The sequence below is a fragment of the Barbus barbus genome (genome assembly GCF_936440315.1).
Source record: "Barbus barbus genome assembly, chromosome: 2".
Taxonomy (NCBI): Eukaryota; Metazoa; Chordata; class Actinopteri; order Cypriniformes; family Cyprinidae; genus Barbus; species Barbus barbus.
In genome coordinates this window covers 29,731,608-29,743,892 of record NC_136730.1, presented here as the reverse complement: position 1 = coordinate 29,743,892, position 12,285 = coordinate 29,731,608, and the positions used below count along the sequence as shown (strand labels likewise).

General features: G+C 43.2%; 1 protein-coding gene across 1 annotated transcript in view; it reads right to left on the bottom strand.

Annotated features, from left to right (window-relative positions):
* Positions 1–12,285, bottom strand: part of LOC306885037 (USP6 N-terminal-like protein) — a 45,816-nt gene that overhangs the window by 12,055 nt on the left and 21,476 nt on the right. The window contains exons 6-11 of the mRNA XM_079441350.1: positions 11,400–11,507; positions 10,172–10,281; positions 9,400–9,448; positions 9,204–9,324; positions 2,294–2,388; positions 2,052–2,117 (exon numbers count right to left, since the gene is read on the bottom strand). Coding sequence (XP_079297476.1) covers positions 2,052–2,117; positions 2,294–2,388; positions 9,204–9,324; positions 9,400–9,448; positions 10,172–10,281; positions 11,400–11,507 — 549 coding nt within the window. The remainder of the gene's footprint in view (positions 1–2,051; positions 2,118–2,293; positions 2,389–9,203; positions 9,325–9,399; positions 9,449–10,171; positions 10,282–11,399; positions 11,508–12,285) is intronic.

Below are 12,285 nucleotides of genomic sequence, written 5' to 3'. Positions count from 1 at the left end.
CATCAGGACAAGACATGGCAGGACAAGGCAAGGCTTACAGACAGGAAACACGGGGGGTAACGAGTAGACCAGACGAAATCAAACTGAACAGACAGGACTATAAATACACAGGTAAATCATAGATAACGAGACAAACACCGCTGGACAAGAATTAACTAATGATTACATTTAACAAGGACAGGAAACAAACCAAATATGGACACAAGAGGCGGGAGCACATGACACACACGACAGAGGACTGACAGGAAGAAGCACTTCAGCCTCTTTCTTTCAGTTTCTTAAAGCCTATTAACCTCTTCACCAAGTCCACCAACCTCAATCTACATTCCCATGCTTTACAGTGTTTTAATGTGGCTGCTTATTAGCCATTTTCAAATGAGACCAAGGGTACAATATATCATGGGTCTGTTCTGAAGCTAATGATGTTTTTTTAGTACAATTTAGGGCTACTCAAATAAGCTCGATGTCAGAAACTAGTGATCAGAAACTTAGAAAAGTTACACACTGTGCCAAACATCAACCAATGACAATCTGTTCGATGCCCATTAGTTATGGTCACTGTACCTAAACATTTTTCCTCATGTAACCAAAGTGTGTTTATTCGAGGGTGCTTCTTTATTTTTGGGCATTGGAAATTATCTACCATATATATCTTTCTTTCTTTCTTTCTTTCTTTCTTTCTTTCTACAGTATCTCACAGAAGTGAGTACACCCCTCACATTTTTGTAACTATTTTATTATATCTTTCCATGTGACAACACTGAAGAAATGATACTTTGCTACAATATAAAGTAGTGAGTGTACAGCTTGTACACAACCTCTGTATATGACGCTGAGCACGTGCACTCAACTTCTTTGGTCGACCATGGCGAGGCCTGTTCTGAGTGGAACCTGTCCTGTTAAACCGCTGTATGGTCTTGGCCACCATGGTGCAGCTCAGTTTCAGGGTCATGGCAATCTTCTTATAGCCTACGCCATTTTTATGTAGAGCAACAATTCTTTTTTTAAGATCCTCAGAGAGTTCTTTGCCATGAGATGCCATGTTGAACTTCCAGTGATCAGTATGAGAGAGTGAGAGTGATAATACCAATTTTTACACACCTGCTCCCCATTCACACCTGAGACCTTGTAACATTAATTAACGAGTCGCATGACACCAGGGACAAAAAATGGCTAATTGGGCCCAATTTTGACATTTTCACTTAGGGGTGTACTCACTTTTGTGTCACTTTTTACTATTTTTTTTTTTTTTTTTTTATAGATTTTAATGTTTTACCCTTAACCTAGACCTTTACTCTTATAATATGTATCTGTTATAAGACGATAAATTATTATGCATTTACATCTGATGATTATCTAAAAATAGGTAAAGTAAACCTAAATCATTTTATTTTATTTTATATATTATGTAATAGAAAGATTCAACATATATAATTATAATATTATGTGTGAAGATGTCATTTTGAAGAATGTTGTGGCTTGGGAGGGATTTCAAAATATCTTCTTTTGTGTTACACAGGGGACAAAAATCTAATCTACATCTAATAATTTGTATGAACTAATTATCAATGCTTTGCTGTTGACATTCAATCCCAGTTCCTCCTTCTGTGTCCACATCTACAGTATGAGCCAAAATAAATTAATATAAACCTGTATAAACCTGAAAGTCCACTTAACACCTCAAGTCTGAACAAGTCTGAGAAAATCACACTGACAGCATTTCTTCATATAAACACCTCTCACTTGAGCAGATCCAGAAGTGTTTCCATTCCCCAATGGTTGAACAAAATCACAGTTATGATCAGAACAGCTGACTCAACAGTAACATTCAAAGAGAGCCAAATGAATCACCACTTTTAGGATTGTCTTTTAGGATTGGGTGCAGTGACCTGAACCAACACTATAATATACACACAGTAGATGTATCATTTCCTGGCTTTGAAATCTAAGCTTAGCATATGATTGAGCATGTACACCTACCTACTAGTCAACGCTTACATAACACCACTGTCAGTTTGGTTACAATGCATCTGCTCAGATCAAGCACTTACCCTGTCAATAAAACATTGGAGGAACCATTTAGTGCTGTAAATCCCACTGGACATCTGCTCCTTATCCTGATGAGAGTGCATATAAACAGGGAAAAAATGATAATGAGAAGGGAAGAAAACTCAGCATTAGATATAGTATCATGTTAAGTGAATGAAGTTAATAGCTATATTTACTGTAACTTAACTAATCTTATCGGTTCTGAGCTCATTTTGTAATATTGTCTGTGCCACAGCAACCTTACCAAATGCTTCTTTAGTTTGGGTAAAAGTTTGGAGAGAATCTGGTCATGGTGGTTTTGGAAACGCTGAAGTTTGGGAAATCCAGGAACAAAGAATCCTGTGATGGGTTGCAAATGTGAAGGCATGATAAAAAATGTCACGTGTTTCCCAGTACTAGACCTACAACAATAACCTGTGTTAAAATTCACAAGTGTTATATACACTGCCATTCAAAAGTTTGGGGTCAGTAAGACTTAAAAGAAATGAATACTTTATTAAATTGACAGTAAAGGCATTTATAATGTTACAAAAAGAGTTCTATTTCAAATGCTTTCCTGTAGCTCAAATAGTAGAGCATGGCGCTAGCAACGCCAAAGGTCATGGGTTCGATTCCCAGGGAAAGCAAAAGCTGATAAAAAAAAATGTAAGAAACTGTAACTTGAATGCAAAAATGTAAGTCGCTTTGGATAAAAGCGTCTGCTAAATGCATAAATGTAAATGTAAATGTCAAATAAATCCTGTTCTTTTAAAAATTCTATTCATCAAAGTCTCCTGAAAAAATGTAACATGGTTTCCACCAAAATATTAAACATCACAAGTGTTTTCATATTTTATAATAATAATACATGGTTCTTGAGTGGGAAATCAGCAAGACTGGAGTAATGATATTAAAAATTGTGCTTTGCTATTACAGGAATAAACTATATATTTTAAAATATATTACAAAAGAAAACGTCTCAGGTTACGTATGTAACCATGGTTCCCTGAGAGGGAACGAGACACTGCGTCCTCTAGAGGTCGCTATGGGGAACTCTATCTACGTGACCCGTGTCTGAAGCATATATACAAAAACACCAAATTTTGGCCGGCGACAGCCTATGACGTCACTCCCGGTGCGACCACAGTATAAGGGGGCGCCGGGAGAAAGCATCATCCACTTCTTCGTCTGAAGCGGCATCCGAAGCATGGCCTGAAGTCTAGAGGACGCAGTGTCTCGTTCCCTCTCAGGGAACCATGGTTGCATACGTAACCTGAGACGTTCCCTTTCAAGGGAACTTCGAACTGCGTCCTCTAGAGGTCGCTATGGGGAACGATATACCCACGCCGCCATGCTGAGGGGAGTGCATGCCATTCCACAAAGGCGAGCACTAAGCATCAACTCTACCAAAAAGAATAAGGGAGTTGTCCCTGGGATGAATTGACGGCTGTCAGTGACATTATCCCCTTCGGCCAAAGGCCTGAGTTGCATACCCCGGAACTCACATGATAGAGGCCGGACCTCCTGGACCCAGGGTAGAGCTCAAGGCTTGGAATCAGAAAAGGGATTCCTTTAAGGGGATACGACCAAGCGCTTAGGATAGTAACTAAGCCTGGTCTGTCACCCAGGGGCTACTGCTTGCTCCTACAAGAGCTAGCTGAAGGAACTGTATCAACAGATCCTTAGTAGTAGCCCCTGTTCAAGTAGTATCACTGGGGATACACAGGTAGAGTAGGGCCCAGGTGAAAATGGGCCTAACCGACTCAAAGAATGGGTACGAAGCCGCAGCGCGTAACCCATACCATACAGGATTTTAGAAAAGACCGCAAAACACTCGGTGTGCGATCTTACCACAGCGTGGCTTTCAGAAAGTGCACAAAAACTAGTGTGCGCACTTACCAAAACATGGATTTGTAAACATCGTTCTTTTCCCAAATGCTCTGGAGAGAGCAGCATGCTCAAAAGGTGACCCTCCATAGTGAGGGGAGCAATGCTAGCTCTACCAAGGCAGAGCTCTGGAGAGCGGAGAACTCAACTCTCAGCATGAGAGGAAACTCAGACGCTCAAAAAAGGGAGCGGCATGCTCATAGGTGACCCTCTATAACGAGGGGAGAAATGCTAGCTCTACCAAGAAAGAGCTCTGGAGAGCGGAGAACTCAACTCTCAGCATGAGAGGAAACTCAGACGCTCAAAAGGGAGTGGCATGCTCATAGGTGACCCTCTATAGAGAGGGGAGCAATGCCAGCTCGACCAACAAGGAGAGCTCGTGAGGGAGCAGCATGCTCATAGGGGACCCTCTATAGTGAGGGGAGCAATGCTAGCTCTACCAAGGCAGAGCTCTGGAGAGCGGAGCACTCAACTCTCAGCATGAGAGGATACTCAGCACATACATAAGTAGAGTGGCACCCAAGGTGAGAACCGGGGCCTGACCGACTCAAAGAATGGGTACGAAGCCTCAGAGCGTAACCCATACCATACAGGATTTTAGAAAAGACCGCAAAACACTTGGTGTGCGATCTTACCACAGCGTGGCTTTCAGAAAGTGCACAGAGACTAGCGTGCGCACTTACCATAATCATGGATTTGCAAATTTTATTCTCCAAATGCTCTGGAGGGAGCAGCATGCTCATAGGTGACCCTCAATATTGAGGGGAGCAATGCTAGCTCTACCAAGGCAGGGCTCTGAAGAGCGGAGAACTCAACTCTCAACATGAGAGGGGACTCAGACGCTCATAAGGGAGCGGCATGCTCATATGTGACCCTCTACAGAGAGGAGAGAAATGCCAGCTCGACCAACAAGGAGAGCAGCATGCTCATAGGTGACCCTCTAAAATGAGGGGAGCAATGCTAGCTCTACCAAGGCAGAGCTCTGGAGAGCGGAGCACTCAACTCTCAGCATGAGAGGATACTCAGCATATACATAAGTAGAGTGGGGCCCAAGGTGAGAACCGGGGCCTGACCGACTCAAAAAATGGGTACGAAGCCTCAGCGCGTAACCCATACCATACAGGATTTTAGAAAAGACCGCAAAACACTTGGTGTGCGATCTTACCACAGCGTGGCTTTCAGAAAGTGCACAGAGACTAGCGTGCGCACTTACCATAATCATGGATTTGCAAATTTTATTCTCCAAATGCTCTGGAGGGAGCAGCATGCTCATAGGTGACCCTCTATAGCGAGGGGAGCAATGCCAGCTCGAACAACCGGGAGAGCTCATGAGGGAGCAGCATGCTCATAGGTGACCCTCTAAATGAGGGGAGCAATGCTAGCTCTACCAAGACAGAGCTCTGGAGAGCAGAGAATTTAACTCTCATCATGAGAGGGAACTTAGACGCTCAGAAGGGAGCGGCATGCTCATAGGTGACCCTCTAAAAAGAGGGGAGCAGTGCCAGCTCGACCAACAAGGAGAGCTCGTGCGGGAGCAGCATGCTCAAAGGTGACCCTCTATAGTGAGGGGAGCAATGCTAGCTCTACCAAGACAGAGCTCTGGAGAGCGGAGAACTTAACTCTCAGCATGAGAGGAAACTCAGACGCTCAAAAGGGAGCGGCATGCTCATAGGTGACCCTCTATAATGAGGGGAGCAATGCCAGCTCGACCAACCAGGAGAGCTCGTGAGGGAGCAGCATGCTCATAGGTGACCCTCTATAGTGAGGGGAGCAATGCTAGCTCTACCAAGACAGAACTCTGGAGAGCGGAGAACTCAACTCTCAGCATGAGAGGATACTCAGCACATACATAAGTAGAGTGGGGCCTAAGGTGAAAACCGAGGCCTGACCAACTCAAAGAATAGTACGAAGCCTCAGCGCGTAACCCATACCATACAGGATTTTAGAAAACACAGCAAAACACTCGGTGTGCGATCTTACCACAGCGTGGCTTTCAGAAAGTGCACAGAGACTAGCGTGTGCACTTACCATAACATGGATTTTAATAACGTTTTTCTCTATCAGATGCTCTCTGGGGGAAGCAGCATGCTCATAGGTGACCCTCTCTCGAGAGAGGAGCAATGCCAGCTCGACCAACAAGGAGAGCTCGTGAGGGAGCAGCATGCTCATAAGAGACCCTCCATAGTGAGGGGAGCAATGCTAGCTCTACCAAGAAAGAGCTCTGGAGAGTGGAGAACTTAACTCTCAGCATGAGAGGGAACTCAGACGCTCATAAGGGAGCGGCATGCTCAAAAGTGACCCTCTAAAAGAGGGGAGCAATGCTATCTCGACCAGCAAAGAGAGCTCCTGAGGGAGTAGCATGCTCACAGCCGACCCTCTAAAATGAGGGGAGCAATGCTAGCTCTACCAAGACAGAGAGGATACTCAGCACATATAAGTAGGGTGGGGCCCAAGGTGAAAAACGGGCCTAACCGACTCAAAAAATGGGCACGAAGCCTCAGCGCGTAACCCATACCATACAGGATTTTAGGAAAAGACCGCAAAACACTCGGTATGCGCTCTTACCACAGCGTGGTTTTTAGAAAAGTGCACAGAGACTAGCGTGAGCACTTACCAAATATGGATTTTAGAAATCGTATTGTCAGATGCTCTCTGGAGGGAGCAGCATGTTCATAGATGACCCTCTAAAATGAGGGGAGCAATGCTAACTCTACCAAGAAAAAGCTCTGGAGAGCGGAGAACTTAACTCTCAACATGAGAGGGAACTCAGACTCTCAGAAGGGAGCGACACACTCATAAGTGACCCTCTAAATAAGGGGAACGATGCCAGCTCAGCCAACAAAGAGAGCTCAAAAAGGGAGCAACATGCTCATAAATAACCCTCTAAAGTGAGGAGAGCAATGCTAGCTCGACCAATTATGAGAGCAACCTGACAAGGAGGCCTAAAGAAAGGCCTGACGTGCTGAGGTTTTTGAATAACAGAGCTCTGGGAGCGGAGACTCGACTCTCATATGAGAGGAAACTCAGACGCTCAGCAGGGAGCGGCATGCTCATAGGCAACCCTCTATAGCGAGGGGAGCAATGCCAGCTCAACTAACAGGGTAGAGCTCGGAGGGGTACAGCAGCAACGAGGAGCAGGTTGTTAAGTAACAAAGCTCTGGGAGCGGAACTCTACTTACAGCAAAAGAGGGAACTCACACGCTCATACGAGAGCAGGTATACTCAAGGTGACCCTCAACAGTGAGGGGAGCAAAAACTAGCTCTACCATGATAAAGCTCTAGAGAGCGGAGATTCTACTCTCAGCATGAGAGCTCAGACACTCAGGAGGGAGCGGCATGCTCATAAATAACCCTCCACATTCTAGGCGAGGGGAGCAAAGCCAGCTCGACCTACAAACAGAGGGATACCTAACAACCCGAACGAGCTGCTGGAAAAAGTATCAGGGTAATAGGTAGCTGAACAGAAGGCAACAAGGGCTCAGGGAAACTGCTACTTAAAACCCTAATAAGGGTGGGCAGTTCTAAGCTAAACCTCATGCGCCTATTATGGCCTCGTTTGAAGAACAAAAGGGCCAGACTTAGAAAATGCTGCTCCTCAGAGCCAAAGCATTGTACTCACCCATCCATGGATCCCGCGCAGAAGAACAGTCCAGTGTAGGAGCTGAAATAAGGGCGCAGGAGGTGCTCACCTAACCTCAGTCAGGTGGTAGAAAACTGAGGTTGAAGGGGAATTAGAGAGGGGAAGATGAGGGCTTTAGATGTACAGGCCCCCTGAGGGAAGGAGAGATGTTCAACTCTTACCCTGGCCGAGAGCGTTGCAACGCCCCGTCCGGACCACCTCCCTCAGGTCTTGCTACCTCTCTTTGACCCGCGCCACCCTTGAAACCCTACCCGCAGGCGGGGAAGGGCGCGAGTTGCGACACTAGCCTTCTGTGCCCATCTCTGATCCTCAGATCGGGATGGGCCAGGACCCCTGCGCTGTTTGGGCTCAAACCTGGACCTTCTCATTTAAAATGAAGGTTTTTAAAAGCCGCTGAACACGCCTTTGCCTCCCTAAACTGTTAAACCACCGACTCGACGGAGGTACTAAAAAGTACAGAAGGCGAAACCGGAGCATTGAGAAGAAAGCCCTTCTCTCTCTTCCCAATATCTGCCAGGTTCACCCACAGATGTCTCTCCGTTACCACGCTGGCCGCCATAGAACTGCCCATAGCAGAGGCGGCCTGCTTAGTGGCTCAAAGAGCCAAATCGGCGGTGCGGCACAGCTCAGCAACCTCATCAGGTATCTATATATTAAATAAATATTATATATTTTTACAAACCTTTTATCCAGGTCTTTCAACAGATCAGCCTGGTATGCCTGAAACACTGCCATAGTGTGTAATGAGGTGGCAGCCTGACCTGCTGCTGCGTATGCATTGCCATTCCAGCGTTTTTTTTTTTTTTTCAGATGACGTCAGCGAAATCGCGTCATTGTCATCCAACAGCTCGCCCTCGCTCGCGACTGACCAGCGCGAGAAGGAAAACCCCTTCTATAACGCATTGGTGAGAACCACCTGCAAACCCCATGAGCTCATTTTCCTCCGTGCTTCAGCAGTGGAGGGTCCTGAACCGCGGGAAGCAGACGGCTGCCCCTCTTTCCTCAAAAAGAGAGACAGACGAGAGCAGAGCTTTTAGAAAAACGCTCGCAGTACGCGCAGCGCGCAAACAAAAAGATGCAAAGATCATGTGAGTCATCAAGCATCAGATAACGTGGATACGGATGCACACATCTCTCAAACGCCTTGCTAGTGCTCGCATTACAAAAGTAAACCATACTTATCTTGTAAGGTGCACGCTTCAAACAAACAGTCATTGAAGAAGAAGAAGAGGATGATGCTTTCTCCCGGCGCCCTCTTATACTGTGGTCGCACCGGGAGTGACGTCATAGGCTGTCGCCGGCCAAAATTTGGTGTTTTTGTATATATGCTTCAGACACGGGTCACGTAGATGGAGTTCCCCATAGCGACCTCTAGAGGACGCAGTTCGAAGTTCCCTTGAAAGGGAACAGTTATTTTAAATTGTAACAATATTTCACAATATAACCATTTAACTGTACTTTTAATCAAATTGACCATACATGTAGCTTAGTACTTTTTTTTTTAAACATTAAAGAATACTGACCCAAAACTTTTGAATGGAAGTGTGTCTTGCCGTATATATATATATATATATATATATATATATATAATAAAACATTTTATCAACATTAAAATTCTTAGCCAAGAGCAGAATAAATGAGGACTCACCATGCATGGCATGTTTCTGACTGGTTAAGAGCTGGGACAAAGCCCAGAATGCATCTTCTTCATTCATGAACATTAACAGTATGGCAGCAATCTGACTCATGCCCTGGCAGTAACTCACTTCCTGTGGACATGAACAGACAAAGTCAGCAATTATGCAACATCTCTTTATTAAGCATGGATGTGATTGCACTCTTACCGTATTGTAAACAGAGTACGCAGAGAGCACATGGAACAAAGACTGCTGCCTGTGAAGAGAAGAGAAGTGTTGTCAGACTCTTTTACCGAAAATACACAATGAAACAAACACACATCAGCAACACGTGAATCCATATTTTTCCACAAAGATGCATTTGCTCCTTAAAATTAAAGTTGAGGCCCTCCCTTCATGTGTTAGCATTAATGACACCCTTCAGATGAGCAAGACTTTCCACTTGGCTCTCTAAGGCCTGCAATCTATTAAATCCTCAGTGACATCATTCCCTTTTCTGGCCTGCTTGGGGAACAAGCTCTGAAAATGCAGAAATCAGCTCCAGAGATTGTCTGCAGAAGTAGCGAAATGAGACTGAGATGTTGATGAACATATACTCTGGCACTTTCATAAAGCAAATAAATAGCGAATTCAAGAAATGTTTGAGCAATGTGCATTCATTTCGCAATAAACACATGCACTGTACATGTTCCTGTTCTGTGTTCTAATTTCGAAGCTTAGCCTTCATTCAGACATGTCTAAAGAGGCCATATCACCAAAAAGGAGGACACTTTGCAGGATTTGTAAAGTCAGGATAAAAACTGGACAATTATCCTACACCTAAGCAAATATACACATTTCAATTAAGAGACAATATTTCCCTTAAATCGATTTCCAGAGACATTTTTAACCTCTACAAGGGCAATGTTTTTTAACCTTAGTAAATGTATGCCTCAAGGCATATAATCAAATTAATTTAATGTGTTCATGTCTTACTTACTTTACACCAAATCGATCCATGAACATGATGTGGTTTCGAAAGGTCCTGTTGATATCAAGGTCAATCTGTTTGATTTCTGGAGAGTACAGCTGGGCTTGCTCCTTCATTCTCTGTCAATCAAACAAATGGCTTCATCAAAAATAGATCCAATGTTGATAAGCTACCATGCAGTACAAGATTACATTAGAAGACAACCATTTCTAGATTAAATTATGTGATATTATACCTACAATACTGAGTGGTTTATTTTGTCAAAATTAACAGCTAATACATTACATCATTTATTACATACTGTAACTACTTTTATTCTCTTATCATTTGTTTTTTCCTGCTCATGATATATACAGTACCATTCAAAGTTTTGGGTCAGTTTTAATATTTTCTATGTTCACAAAGGCTGCATTTATTTGATTAAAAAATAGTTAAACACTAATAATGTGAAATATATACTAAGAACACCATAAACAGTCACAATAACCAACAAACCTATAATTCAAACCCACGGCAATACATGGAAAAACTAACCACCAAACATGACACATGTAAAAAACAGTTACCTTGGAAAGTAACTAGGACATAATTAAAATAAACTAAAGAAAACAGGAAATAAACACAGGGACCAACGGAAGCAGAAATGCATATCAACATAAAAACAATAAAAGTCCTCAAAACAGAACATAAATGTGACAGAATTAAAAAAAAACAGCATTTATTTGAAAATAGACATATTTAGTAACATTATAGATGTCTTTACTGTCACTTTTGATAAATTTAATGTGTCCTTGTATTAAGTATTAATTTCTAAATTAAAAAAAATTATAAAAAAAAAATTATAAAAAAAATCTTACTGACCGCTTTGTAATACATTTACAAAACCACTTGTGTAAAGCATGCAATAAAGGATATCACCACCAGGATACATTGTTCAATGACAGTGCAAATACTTCTTGCATGTTGTAAAATCTCAGCAGCTCTGAAGGTTTGTTTTTCTTTTTTTTTCTCTTCTATCTCTTTCCATGCCTTGTATCAGCCATCTGTCTGTTTTCAGATCACAGTCTAATCCCTTTGAAATAGCTCTACCACAACACCACTCCAGTAATCCCACTCTCACCAAATTCCCGGCTTTAGGCCAGCAGAGACTTGCGGCTACATAGTGTCCATAGGTCATAGCTAAATCAGATGAGTTACTGTGTGTGAATGTATATGCATGCATATTTTAATGTTGTACCTCATATTTTCCTGCATTGTCACTCTTCACTTTCTCAACATCCAGTAGCAGGGCCCAGGCCTGTCCTCTCAGCTGTAGTGGAATGCCTTTATACACCCTCTTAATCATCTGCACAAAGACACCAGGAGTAAGTGCAAGTGTGTGTGTGTGTGTGTGTGTGTGTGTGTTTTAAAGGTGCCATAGAATGAAAAACTGTCTTTACCCTGGCATATTTAAATAATAACAGTTCTGTACATGGAAATGACATACAGTGAGCCTCAAACACCATAGTTTCCTCCTTCATATGTAAATCTCGCGATTAAAAAAGACCACTGAAAAACAGGCGAATCAGAACATAGCACCGACTGTGACGCAACAGTCGGGATCACTACGCCCCCAACATTTGCATAAACCCGCCCTTGTTCTAAGCCGGCCGAACCATCAGAAACTCTGCAGGTATTGTAAATAAACAAGCGCGGACAACAGCGAAGATAACAAAATAAATTTTATGTTCCAGGCCGTGCAGGGGGTGTGAAGTGCAGGGATGGGTTGGTGTCTGTATTCAGAAAGGCACAGAAAGCAAATAACGCGAGCCACTAAAGGGACATGGTTAGCTCCTTGCTAGCGGTAGCCTGTTACAGTACATAAGATTTCACTCTCAGTAAGGAGAGATGAGGATGATGGCGAATGACTTACAGATCCTGAGCACCACTGACAAGCATCTGATCTTGTGAAATGTGTGGTAAGTACTGTTGCTCCATAATGTAAACATAGTTTGTGTGATCGCGTCTCTTGAAAGTGAATCTATAACGCGATCGATGGATCGTTCAAAAGCAGTTTCAATGCGTTGCATATTAATAACGGCTCCCTGATACCCGCGTTTTATATACAGTATAATTACCCGACG